The sequence below is a fragment of the Hemitrygon akajei genome, chromosome 24 (assembly GCF_048418815.1).
Source record: "Hemitrygon akajei chromosome 24, sHemAka1.3, whole genome shotgun sequence".
Taxonomy (NCBI): domain Eukaryota; kingdom Metazoa; phylum Chordata; class Chondrichthyes; order Myliobatiformes; family Dasyatidae; genus Hemitrygon; species Hemitrygon akajei.
The window spans coordinates 21,557,970-21,572,193 of record NC_133147.1 but is presented as its reverse complement, the minus strand read 5'-3'; the positions used below and the strand labels follow the sequence as shown (position 1 = coordinate 21,572,193).

At 47.1% G+C, this 14,224-nt stretch overlaps 1 protein-coding gene across 6 annotated transcripts in view; it reads right to left on the bottom strand.

Moving 5' to 3' along the window:
* LOC140715947 (RNA binding protein fox-1 homolog 3-like) overlaps positions 1–6,857 on the bottom strand; it is a 32,822-nt gene extending 25,965 nt beyond the window's left edge. For all 6 annotated transcript variants that reach the window (XM_073028540.1, XM_073028545.1, XM_073028541.1 and 3 more), the window contains exons 1-2: positions 6,656–6,857; positions 5,508–5,753 (exon numbers count right to left, since the gene is read on the bottom strand). In XM_073028540.1, the coding sequence (XP_072884641.1) occupies positions 5,508–5,753; positions 6,656–6,736 (327 nt within the window). In that variant the 5' untranslated portion in view covers positions 6,737–6,857. The remainder of the gene's footprint in view (positions 1–5,507; positions 5,754–6,655) is intronic.
* Positions 6,858–14,224: the final 7,367 nt, after the last annotated feature.

The following is a 14,224-nucleotide window of genomic DNA, read 5'->3' as shown; positions in this document are numbered from 1 at the left end:
GGAGGCATAAGGCACTCCTTCCTTCCACTTGCCTGCAGGTCACCCTTGGGCAAGGGGTAGCAACTGCGTAGCACCCCCTCCCCACTGATCAGGGTCACATGAAGTCATGGGAACAGGTGGTGGAAGGTCATATGAGCAGCTGGTGCATGTCACAAATCCTGGTTATGCGACCACTGACGCCAAGCAGACAATCTCAGAAGAGTATTGATCATGGCCGGGGCCACGTATCTTGTAAAGACACTGCCTGGAAGAAGGCAAGGGCAAATCACTTCTGCAGAAATATTTGCAACTAACTATCATGGTCATGAGACCATGACCACCCAGATCATACGACATGGCACGCTATGATGACGAGTGTATAATGAGATGGGTTTGATGTCCATTCAGAAATCTTATGGCCAAGGGGAAGAAGCTGATCCTAAAGCATTGAGTGTGGGTCTTTCATCTCCTTTATCTCCTTATTGATGGTAGCAATGAGAATAAGGCATGTCCTGGATGATGAGGGTCCTTAATAATAGATGTCTCCTCTTTGAGGCACCTCTTTTTGAAGATGTCCTTGATGCTGGGGAGGCTGGTGCCCATGGTGGAGCTGGCTATATTCCCAACTTTCTCTACTGTCAAAATGAATCCAAACTCAGGTTGGAGGAACAACACCTTATATACTGGCTGGGTAGCCTCCAACCTGATGGCATGAACATTGACTTCTCTGACTTCTGTTGATGCCCCTCCTCCCCTTCTTACCCCATCTCTGACACATTAAGTTGTTTGCCTGTTCTCCATCTCCCTCTGGTGTTCCCCCCCCCTTTCTTTCTCCTGAGGCCTCCCGTCCCATGATCCTTTCCCTTCTCCAGCTCTGTATCACTTTCGCCAATCACCTTTCCAGCTCTTAGCTTCATCCCACCCCCTCCAGTCTTCTCCTATCATTTCGCATTTCCCCCTCCCCCCACTACTTTCAAATCTCTTACTATCTTTCCTTTTTGTTAGTCCTGACGAAGGGTCTCGGCCTGAAACGTCAACAGCCCTTCTCCCTATAGATGCTGCTTGGCCTGCTGTGTTCCACCAGCATTTTGTGTGTGTTGTTCCCAACTTTCTGCTATTTTTCCCACCCTGTGCAGAGGCCCCTCTATACCACATATTTATAGTTAGTAACTGGTATGCAATCACAGAGACCAATGGTCTGAACACACATTGCAGGGAGAATTAGTCTAGGCAATGGGATTGCCTCACTGTGGCAGGCTGATCTATACTAACATTGCCATTGATCTGACTGTACTCTCAATGTGATTGACCATACCATACTGTCACTGTATGGTAATTTATTCTCAACATGATTGGCCGCACTGTGATGGGTCAGATGTACACTCACTTTAATTGATCAAACTGTACTCTGCAGCTAGATTCTTGACTTCCTGATGAACAGACACAATCTGCTAGGATATTCAGCAACACCTCCAATGCAAGTATTTGGAACACTGGTGCTCCACAAGACTACATTCTCAGACCCCTCTTCTATTGCAGTGCAGTCATGATTGTAGACCAAAGTCAGCATGGTTTCCTTAAGGGGAAATCTAGCCTGACAAAACTGGTGGAATTCTATAAGGAAATGAGAGGCAAGATAGACAAAGGAGAGTTAGTGGATGTTGTTTACTTGGATTTTCAGAAGGTCTTTGACAAGGTGCCGCACATGTGTCTGCTTAATAAGATAGGGGTTCATGGTATTACAGGAAAGACACTAGCATGGATAGAAGATTGGTTGATAGGCAGGAGGGGAAGTGTCAGAATAAAGGGGGCCTATTCAGGATGGCTACCAGAGACAAGTGGTGTTCCGTGGGGCTCAGTATTGGGACTAATCTTTCCATGTTTTACGTCAATGATTTGGATTATAGTATTGATGGCTCTGTGGCCAGGTTTGCTGAAGATACAAAGGTAGGTAGAGGGACAGGTAGTGTTCAGGAAGCAGTGAGACTTGGAAAGATTGGAAGAACGAGCAAGGAAGTGGCAGATGGAATAGTGTAAGGAAGTGTATGGTCATCCACTTTGGTAGAAGAAATAAATTTGTTATTTATTCATTGAGATACAGCATGGAGTAGGCCTTTTGCCTTCCAAGCCATGCCATCGAGCAATGCCCCATTTAATCCTAACCTAATTTCAGGACAATTTACAATGACCAATTAACCTACCAACCAATATGTCTTTGAACTGTGGGAGGAAACCAAAGCACCCAGAGGAATCCCACACAGTCACAGGGAGAATGTATAAACTCCTTACAGGCAGTGGCAGGAATTGAACCCAGGTTGCTGGTACTATAAAGTGTTCTACTAACCCCTACGCTACCGTGCTGACTCAAACACATAGACTATTTTCTAAATGGGGAGAGAATTCAAAAACCATAGGTGCAAAGGGACTTGGGAGTCCTTGTGCAGGATTCTCTAAACTTGCAGATTGAGTTGGTGGTAAGGAAACCAAATGCAATATCTACATTCATTTTGAGAGGGCTAGAATATAAGAGCTGAGGCTTTTTAAGGCATTAGTCAGACCACACTAGGAGCACTTGAGCAGTTTTGGGCCCCTTATCTAAGGAAAGATGTTCTAGCATTGGAGAGGGTCCAGAGGAGGTTCATGAGAATGATTCCAGGAATGAAAGGGTTAACGTATGAGGAGAGTGTGATGGCTCTGCTCCTGTACTCACTGGAGTTTAGAAGAATGAGGTGAGATCTCATTGACTCCTATTGAATATTGAAGGGACCTAGACAGAGTAGATGTGGAGAGGATGCTTCCTATAGTGGATGAGTCTAGGACCAGAGGGCACAGCCTCAGAATAGAGGAACATTCATTTAGACCAGAGATGACAGGAAATTTCTTTAGCCAGAGGGTGGTGAATCTATGAAATTCATTGCCACAGACAGCTGTGGAGACCAAGTTATTCAAAGCAGAAGTTGATAAGTTCTTGGTTAGCCAAAGCATCAAAGGTTACAAGGCGAAGACAAGAGAATGGGATTGAGAGGGATAATAGACCAGCCATCATGGAACAGCAGAGCAGACTCGATGGACTACTTCTGCTCCTATGTCATCTATTCTTATGGACAGCAGATTTTGAGTTCTTGAGGTTCTGCTCAGACGCCATCTACATTTGCAGATGATACCACCACAGAAGTCCGGATCTCAAATAATGATGAGTTGGAGTGCAGGAATGAGAAAGAGATACTGTAATGGCAACACTGTGCTCAATGTCAACAAAAGAGTTAGCCATTGAGTTCAAAAAGGGGTGCGGTGAACATGCTCCTGTCTACATTAACCATGTTGAGGCTGAGAGGGTTGACAGCATCAAGTTCCTAGCAGCAGATATCGCCAACAGACTGATCTGGTCAAACCAGGTAGGAGTCACAACCAAGAAAATTGCAGATGGCTCGACAAAGCCTTTACTTCTTCAGGAGGCTGAAGAAATTTTACATGCCCTCACTGACCCTTAACAATGTTTGTTAATGCACCATAAAAAGCATCTTATCTGGATGCATCACAGCTTGGTATGGCAACTGCTCTGCTCATGACCACAAGAAACCACCAGGATTTGTGGACACAGCTCAGTGCATCATGGAATCCGACCTCCTTTCTATGGACTTTCTACTCTTCTCACTGCTTCAGTAAAATAGCCAGTATAATCAAAGACCCCAACCACCCCAGACATTCCTTCTTCTCCCCTCTCCCATTGACAGAAGATACGAAAGCCTGAAAGCAAGTACACCCAGGCTCTAGTATAACGTCAACCCCACTAACTACTTAGTGGATTCCCAAAATGATAGGGTGGAGTCTTGGCCACATAACCTACCTCATTATGACCTTGCCCCATATTTTCTATCTACACTGCACTTTCTCTTAGCTGTTATACTTCATTTGGTATTCTGATATTGGTTTTCCTTTCACTACCCACGTTCATTCATTAGGTGCCATGAAATCTTTCCATGATCATGATTGTTCTTGGCAAGTTTTTCGCAAAAGTGGTTTGTCATTGTGTTCTTCTGGGCGGTATCTTTACAAGACAGGCGACACCAGCTATTATTATTTTTTTTCTTTCTCAGGCTGGTAAAACCTGAGGTACAGGCATAGCCAAGCACACTCATTTTTCAATTGCCAGGAACTTTTGGACTATTCTAGTAGTGTTTGAATATTGACATAGATATTACTGTGTAACTGTTCCTGAAATATGTCTCTGTATCCTGTCATGTGAGATCAAGTTCCGTTACTTGGTAGTAGACACATAATATAAATGTGTTTACTTCCAATGACCATTTCATGTGTGTCTTTCTTCTCTTAACTGCTTGAGTGGTCTCTGTTGTAAGACTGCTCCTCTGAAAAACACGTGCAGCAGTCGCAGCCTGTGGTGTTAATAGGCTACTCTGAATCTTGGCAGTATCTTTTTCTGGTTTCCCGGTGCCTGCCCGCCTATTCAACAGTGCACCACTAATGGTTCGTTTACTGTGATGCCCAGCGCTAGCTCCAGGTATGCCCTGGCAATCCACATGCTGTGGTCATATCTCTCTAAAGTGAAAGGGTATTGTTTTTTGTACTTACAGGCCAGGTTTTAGTTTCCCCCGCCCCTAACACAGAGAACAGATGCTGACCAGAGCACCGGCCAATCTGGGTACCGATGTGTCTGGATTATTATTGTTATTATTGAGACATGCAATCCAACGAGTCTGTGCCACCCAATTACACCCATGTGAACAATTAACCTGCGCCTTTGGAATGTGAGAGGAAACCGGAGCACCCGGAGGAAACCCATGTGGTAAGAGAAGAACTGTACTACCCTAGCTTGCATATCTAGACAGCTAGGGTGCAACATCCATGGCCAACCCTGACCAATGGAGGACTCATCAAGGGGAGAATGCAAAGTCCTTAGAGACAGCGGTGGCAATTCAACCTGGGTCACTGGCTCTGTTATAGCATTATGCTACGCTACCATGCCGCCCTCCTGTTCCATCCGTAGCTCTCCCCTCATCCCAAACTTCAGTTCTCCAACAGGAAATGAACATTATAGTTAGATGATTTGGGGGGGGGGGTAACGTATGCACAAATATAGCCAGACCAAACAACAAATGAAGGCACAACTCTCAAATACATTATCAATGATCTTCAGAGACTGCTTGCCTGGCGTCAGTGGTCACATAACCAGAACTCGTGATACGCACCAGCTGTTCATACGGCCATCCGCCACCTGCTTCCATGACTTCACTTGGTGGGGGTGAGTAAGCAGGTGCTACACCTGGCCCAAGGGTGACCTGCAGGCTAGCAGAGGGAAAGGGCGCTTTAAACTTCCTTTGGTAGAGACGAATCTCTATCCCGCCACCTGAATGTACTCTCATAATGAATTAATTGATCGGTATGAGCAGCATATGCAAGACAAACTTTTCACTGTATATCAGTACATGTGACAGTAATAAAAGCATTTAAATTGCAGTAATCTCATTATGATCTACCCGGCCGGCAGTCCGGAGTCACTCGCCACTTACCGCAGGGGGAGGGGGGATTCCGGTTATCTGTCCTTCCACCGCCGTCGTCGTCTCAATCAGAGCCTGGGGTTGGGGGTAGAGTCGAAGGCCAGCCTCCGTAACCGATTGCCCCGCGTACTCCTGGCTGGGGTGAGGGAGCGGAGCGGGGTATTCGGCCGGCAGACGGGTCTGAGGAGGCGGAGGAGGGTACTGGGCCGGGTACCCCTGCGGCAGCGCCTCGCTGGAGCCGGGTGCATCCTGCGTCCCCTGAGGACCGAGAACAGGGTCCGGAATTAGAGGGCTAGGCGAGAACCAAATATAACCTTTTCCTTTCCCAGTTCTGAGCCGGGGTTCCACAAGACCCTCTTCCCCTCTCTACGGACGCTGCCGACTTCCTGAGAGTTTACCCACCCTCTCCCCCAGCTCACACAGGGTGGAGGTAAGACCGAGCCTATGGAAGGGAAGGGGTGTCGGGTCTGTGGGTGCGTACAGGAGGAGTACACTGTAGGAGGGGATCTTGATGTGAAGCTGGAGGGATGGCTGATTGAGTGATGGTGGGCAGCAGTTCTGTGGCGTGTTGGGAGTGGGACGGAGAGACACGATTATACGACGGCACGTAACCTGGAAGGAGTGTGAGATGATGAGAGAGCGGTAGGTGCGAAGGGAACTGAATGTGGCAGTAGCTCTCCCCGAATGACTGCAAAAACCAACGGACAATAAAACTCCCACCCTCCCACCACACACACTATTCCCCACACCAACACCACCCTACAAACACCGACACCACCCCCACGTAAGAACAAATACACACACACACACACACACACACACACAGTTCCACGCATAGACACCCATTACACTCACCAAACACACATACACCTACTTCCACACAAACAGACTACCACACTCACACAGACACCTATCATTCCCTCATATATATATATACACAAGGGCCATTGTACAGATCCGCCCCCCCCCCACACACACACACAGAGCCCACCACGTACATATAGAAAGTTTCCGCAAACATACGTCCGCACGCGCACACACACACACACACAAACCCCGATACACAGAATTCCACACACTAAGCATCCCACCAAACCGCCTCCCCACACACACAATCCCCGTAACCACTTGCGTCACCCGACCCCTTGCATCCCACTCACGCTGATCACTCCACACAGGATCTTGGTGGTCCCGAATGCTCCCACTCCCCAGCGGGGCAGCCCTCGCCCCTCCAGGAACATCCGTCCCTCCGCTCTCCCTCAGCCCTCATCCGTCCCTCCTGCATCGAGCCTCCGTCCCCTGCGCATGCTGCTTCGATCTCTGCAGCCTCCGGCACCCTTCTCTCCTCCTCCACCACCTCTCCCCACCCACCCCTCCCCACGCCCTCCGTCCCAACCCCTGCCCCTCTCGGCCAATGATGAGCCGGCCGCAGTATCTGGCAGCACCAAATCCCCAGCACTCAAATCCGGCCCAATCCCCTGGCGTCCAACTCTTTTCCTTTTAAGTGCATGTTTACCCCCTCTACACCTGCTCGCTCTCAACAGCAGCTGCCCAAGATATTTTTACATCTGTCACCCAGCGAAAATAGCTCGCAGGGGTCCCAGGACACTTGTCTCAGGAATTTCTTCTCCCTGTTCTGCGTTCCTGTCCCTGCTGTAGTCACCTCCCCCACCACCAACAACTACATCCCCACCCCCCCCCCCCCCACACACACACACACACACGGCTTCAGATACTCATCCCCGGAATCTGCTCACTAATTAGGGGAGTCTGGTGTGCCTGGGAGACCTCTCAGTGCCGGGCTCCATCCGAACTTTTGTGTGTGTGTGTGTGTGTGTGTGTGTGTGTGTGTGTGTGTGTGTGTGTGTGTGTGTGTGTGTGTGTGTGTGTGTGTGTGTGTGTGTGTGTGTGTGTGTGTGTGTGTGTGTGTGTGTGAGAGAGAGAGAGAGAGAGAGAGAGTGGGGGGTGCTGACTGTATGTAGGCAAACACGAGGAAATCTGCAGATGCTGAAAATTCAAGCAACACACTCAAAATGCTGGTGGAACGCAGCAGGCCAGGCAACATCTATAGTAAGAAGTACTGTCGACGTTTCGGGCCGAGACCCTTCGTCAGGACTCATTCTGACGAAGGGTCTTGACCCGAAACGTCGACAATACTTCTTCCTATAGATGTTGCCTGGCCTGCTGCGTTCCACCAGCATTTTGTGCCTGATTGTATGTACCTGCCTCTGTGTGAGACTGTTCCTGTGTGAGTATATCAGACCGTGTGACTATGTCCATTTGAGTGTGATTGTGCATGTTTATATGAGTACGACTGTGTATGCGTGTGCCTGTGTGATTGCTCCCCCGCAGGGGAGTCTGAAACTCGGGGACTAAGGTTTAAGGTGGGAGCGAAAGGATTTAAATGGGACGCATATATGGTGACATAAAATCATAGGGCCATTTGGCCCATCGAGTCATTCTGCCGTTTCATCATGGCTGATCCATTTTCCTTCTCAGCTGCTATCTCCATTCTCCTAATATCCCTTCCAAATCAAGAATCTATCAACCTCTGCCTTAAACATATCCAATGACTTGGCCTCCAATGCCATCTGTGGCAAACGAATTCCACAGATTCACAGCACTCTGGCCAAAGAAGTTCCTTCACATCTCTGTTCTAAATGAATGCCCCTCCAATTCTGCGACTGTGCCCTCCCATCTTTGACTTCCCCACCATATCCTCACCACATCCACTGAATTGAGACACATGTGTACTTTGATAATAAATTTCCTTTGAGGTTGAGGGACAACTTTCCCATATGGAGGGTAGTAGAGGTGTGGAAGAAACTGCCCCAGGAAGTAATAAAGGTGGGTAGAGTTACGTTAAAAAAAACACCTGGACATGTAGATGGATTGGAAAAGTTTGGAGGGAAAATGGCCTGATGTGGGCAAATGGGACTAGTGTTGATATGCGTTCGGTCAGAATGGAACAGCTGGGCCGTAAGGCTTGTTATGTGATGTATGCCCCCCACACAAACCCCACCCCACTTCATTCTATCATCTCCCACAAGGGGCAGCATCCTCTTGACATCCACGGTGCAGACTGGGGGTGTTACAAGGACTGGAGCAGTTAGAATCAAGCATCATGGAATGGCCTAATTTTGCTCCTTTGTCTTATGGTCTTGAAGACAACAAATTTCAGAACAATATGTCAGTAACAGTAAACCTGGCTCTGATTCTGAGAATCCTCTCCAGTAACTTAACTATCACAGACGTCAGACTTACTGGAATACAATTCCCAGGCTCGTCCTTTGCCCCCTTTCTCTCACCACCCTCCACTCCACAACTCATCCATGACTAACGACGCTGTGAATATCTCCCCCCCCCCCCCCCCCTCCACACACACACAGTTTCTTTTCTGGCTTTCTATGGTGTCCTTAGACCATTAGATCCTAAAACATGGGAGTAGAATTTGGCCATGGGGCACATTGAGTCTGCTCTGCCATTCTATTTGTTATCGGTCTCAATCCCATTTTCCTGCCTTCTCCCCATGATCGTTGACGCCCTTACTAATCAAGAACCTATTAACCTCACCTTTCAATATACCCAAATGACTTGGCCTCTGCAGCTGTCTGTGACAATGAATTTCACCGATTTACCACGCTCTTGCTAAAGAAATTCTTCCTCCTCTTTGTTCTAAAGGAATGTATTAATATTATCAGGCTGCGCCCTATTGTCCAAGACTCCACCACTAGGAATCATCCTCTCCACATCCACTGTCTCTCTAGAGTTTTCAATATTCGATAGGTTTCAATGAGATCCTCTCCCCCCCCCCCATTCTTCTAACCTCCAGCGTGTACACCCCCAGGAACCCACACGTTAAACCCTGTATTTTCCCGATCGTTCCTGTGACCCTCCTCTGGTTCTCTCTCTCTTCTCTCTCTCTCTCTCTTTCTCCCCCCCCCCCCCTCTCCCTCTCTCTCTATGTGCCGTCTGGTGCTCATCTCCTCAGGTATATCGGTGAAGATTTGCTAGAGACTTTCATAACATACCCAGTCTCCTCAAACTCCTGGAAAAATATACTGTTCCTGAATGCTTCCACCGTTATGGATCTCCCTTACTGTACGCTTAAAAGCAACCCATTTCCCACTCCGTTCCCTGACGCACCCTCTAAATTTCTGAGAGTTAACCATTTTCAATGCAACACATGCAAAATGCAGGAGGAACTCCGCAGCATCTATGAAGATGAATAAACAGTCGACGTTTCAGACAGATGCCCTTCTTCAGGAGTGCAAAGGAAGGGGAAGGATGCCAAAATAAAAAAAAGTGGGGAGGGGAATGAGGAGAGCTCGAAGGTGATAGGTGAAGCCAGGATGGAGAGGGAAAAAATCTGATAGGAGAGGAGGGTGGGCCATTTGAGAAAGGAAATGAGGGTGGAACTAAGGGTTGGGGGTGAACGACAGGTGAGGAGATGTAAGAGACCAGAATGGGGAACAGAAGAAGAGGAGGGTTAGGGATTTTTTTACCGGAAGGAGATATTCATGCCTCCAGGTTGGAGGCTGCCCACACAGAATACAAGACGTTGCTCCTCCACCCTGATGGCGGTCTCATCGTGGTATAAGACAAGACCATGGACCGACATGTTGGAATGGGAACTGGAATTAAAATATTTGGCCACCGGAAAATTCCGCTTTTGGCAGATGGAGCGGAGGCGCACATTTTCGATGGGCAGATGGAAAATGGGGTCACGGTGGGGTTAAAGGGAGCAGAAAACCAAGCCCCAGCAGGAAACGGGGTCCCGGTAGGTTTAAAGGGAATGGGAGACGTGGTCCCAGTATGTTTAAATGCATCGGAAAACGGGGTCCCGGTAGGTTTAAATGTAGCGGGGAACAGAGTTTTAATAAGTCTTCAAAAGGTGATGCTTCAAAAAAAGGTGGCATCCGCCATTAAAACCCCCATCATGCAGGACTCGCCCTCTTCTCATTGCTACCATCAAGGAGGAGGTACAAGAGCCTGAAGAACCACACATTCAATATTTTAAGAAAAGCTTCTTCAGCATCGTCATCAGATTTCTGAATGGGCAATGAACCCATGAATACTACCTTGATATGTTTTTTCTCCTATTTTTGCTCCCTTTTTGCACTACTAATTTAACTTGTTTTTAATATATTTCTTATTGTAATGTATAGTTGTTATTATGTATTGTGATGTATTTCTGCCGCAAAACAAATACGTGGGTACAAAGGGAGAGGAAAATGGGATCGGGAAATAGGGTCCTGGCGGTGAAGCACGGGGAAGATCACCATCCCGAGACGTCAGACCACGGGCATTTCCAAAGAATGAAGCAGCAGGTAACCCGATCTTTGCCAAGTTTCCCTGCTCCCCCTCCCCCACCCACTCTGCCTCCCTTGCCTTGGGTTCGAACTGTTTCACACCCGAGGCGGCAGCTGAATCGGTATAAATAAACGCCTTCCTAAAAAGGCAAAGCGGCTTCTTTCCGTCGCATTCCGCAGCCGCGACCGGAGGTGACAAAGAATGAGTTTGACGACGCTGTTATCACAGTGTCCTGAGTTGGCAAGGACAGCGGGACTCAGACTGGTGACACCCGCGATAAGATAGTGACCAGTGACTTGATACAGCCCAGAGAGAGAGAAGGGGTGGGGGAAAGGGGAGGGATGATAGGAAACCAGGAGAGGGGAGGGTGATGTGATGCACTTTAGTCGGAAGGATAAAGTTGTGGAATACTTTCTAAAATAGAGAGAAAACTTCGAAATCGGAGTTGCAAGGGGAATTGGGAGTCCTAGTTAGATCACAATAGACAATAGACAGTAGGTGCAGGAGTAGGCCATTCGGCCCTTCTAGTCAGCACCGCCATTCACTGTGATCATGGCTGATCATACACAATCAGTACCCCGTTCCTGCCCTCTCCTCATATCCCTTGACCCCGCTATCTATAAGAGCTCTATCTAACTCTCTCTTGAATGCATCCAGAGACTTGGCCTCCACTGCCTTCTGGGGCAGAGCATTCCACATATCCACCACTCTCTGGGTGAAAAAGTGTTTCTGCATCTCTGTTCTAAATGGCCTACCCCTTATTCTTAAACTGTGGCCTCTAGTTCTGGACTCACCCATCAGTGGGAACATGCTTCCTGTCTCCTGTGTGTCCAATCCCTTAATAATCTTATATGTTTCAATCAGATCCCCTCTCATCCTTCTAAATTCCAGTGTATACAAGCCCAGTTGCTCCAATCTTTCAACATATGACAGTTCCGCCATTCCGGGAATCAACCTTGTGAACCTACGCTGCATTCCCTCAATAGCAAGAATGTCCTTCCTCAAATTTGGAGACCAAAACTGCACACAATACTCCAGGTGGGGTCTCACCAGGGCCCTGTACAGCTGCAGAAGGACCTCTTTACTCCTATACTCAATTCCTCTTGTTATAAAGGCCAGCATGCCATTAGCTTTCTTCACTGCCTGCTGTACCTGCATGCTTGCTTTCATTGACTGATGTACAAGAACACCTAGATCTCGTTGTACTTCCCCTTTTCCTAACGACTCCATTTAGATAGTAATCTGCCTTCCTGTTCTTGCCACCAAAGTGGATAACCTCACATTTATCCACATTAAACTGCATCTGCCATACATTTGCCCACTCACCCAACCTGTCCAAGTCACCAAGTCCAAGTCATAACATATTCCTGACATTTCACACTGCCACCCAGCTTTGTGTCAACGGCAAATTTGCTAATGTTACTTTTAATCCCTTCATCTAAATCATTAATGTATATTGTAAACAGCTGCGGTCCCAGCACCGAACGTTGCAGTACCCCACTGGTCACAGCCTGCCATTCCGAAAGGGACCCGTTAATCGCTACTCTTTGTTTCCTGTCAGCCAGCCAATTTTCAATGCATGTCAGTACTCTGCCCCCAATAACATGTGCCCTAATTTTTCCCACTAATCTCCAATGAGGGACTTTATCAAAAGCTTTCTGGAAGTCCAGGTACACTACATCCACTGGCTCTACCTTGTCCATTTTCATAGTTACATCCTCAAAAAACTCCAGAAGATTAGTCAAGCATGATTTTCCCTTCATAAATCCATGCTGACTTGGACTGATCCTTCTACTGCTTTCCAAATGTGTCATAATTTCCTCTTTTATAATTGACTCCAGCATCTTTCCCACCACTGACGTCAAGCTAACTGGTCTATAATTCCCTGTTTTCTCTCTCCCTCCTTTCTTGAAAAGTGGAACAACATTAGCCACCCTCCAATCAGCAGGAACTGTTCCTGAATCTATAGAACATTGGAAAATGATTACCAATGCGTCCACGATTTCTAGAGCCACCTCTTTAAGTACCCTGGGATGCAGACCATCAGGTCCCGGGGACTTATCAGCCTTCAGACTCAACAGTCTATCCAACACTGTTTCTTGCCTAATATAAATTTCCTTCAGTTCATCCTTTACCCTAGTTCCTTTGGCCACTATTACATCTAGGAGATTGTTTGTGTCTTCCCTAGTGAAGACAGATCCAGTACCTGTTCAACTCATCTGCCATTTCCTTGTTCCCCATAATAAATTCATCCATTTCTGTCTTCAATGGCCCAGTTTTGGTCTTAACTATTTTTTTGCTATTCACATACCTAAAGATGCTTTTACTATCCTCCTTTATATTCTTGGCTAGTTTATCTTTGTACCTCATTTTTTCTTGGCGTATTGCCTTTTTTGTTATCTTCTGTTGCTCTTCAAAAGCTTCCCAGTCCTCCGGTTTCCCGCTCATCTTTGCTATGTTATACTCCTCTTTTATTTTTATACTGCCCATTACTTCCCCGTCAGCCACGGTCACCCCTTACTCCCCTTAGGATCTTTCTTCTTCTTTGGAATGAACCAATCCTGCACCTTCTGCATTATTCCCAGAAACACCTGCCATTTTTGTTCCACTGTCTTCCCTGCTATAGTATTGTTCCATTGAACTTTGGCCAGCTCCTCCCTCATAGCTCCATAGTTCCCTTTGTTCAACTGTAATACTGACACATGTAATCACAAGTAATTCGGCCTGTAGTGTTGGGCTGCACGAAGTAATAAACGAACCCCTTCTGTCAACACAATGTCCATAACGTTCGATTCCCTATGCATCAATGTGTCTTTCCAAGAGGACCTTAAACATCTCCATGATGTCCGCTTCTACCACCACTTGTGGAGCGCAGGAGAGTGCATTCCAGGCACTCGCCACTCTCTCCTTTGAACTTGCCCCCTTCTCACCTTAAATGCAAATGCTCGAAATATCAGACATTTCGATCATGGGGAAAAGAAAGGTACCATCAGTCTACTCTATCCATGTCTTTCACAATCTTATAAACATCTATTGAGCCTCCTCTGATCTCCACCGGAGAAAATAACTAAAGTTTGTCCAGCATTTCAGAATCAGAATCAGTTCTAATATCACTGACATAAATCGTGAAATGTGTTGTCTTGTGGCAGCGGCATGCTCTCCAGTCCAGGTAAATCTCTTCTGAGCTCTCTCCAAATCCACCACATCCTTCTTGTATGGGGCAACCGGGAATGAATGCAATATTCCAGATTCCACCTAACCAGAATTTTATAAATTTGTAACATAACTTTCTGACTCTTGAATTCAATGCGTCGACTAATAAAGCACCTTTACACCTCATCAACCTGTGCAAAAACTTTCAGGGAGATTTAGACTTGGACCCCCAAACCCTCTGAACTTAAACACCATTGATGATT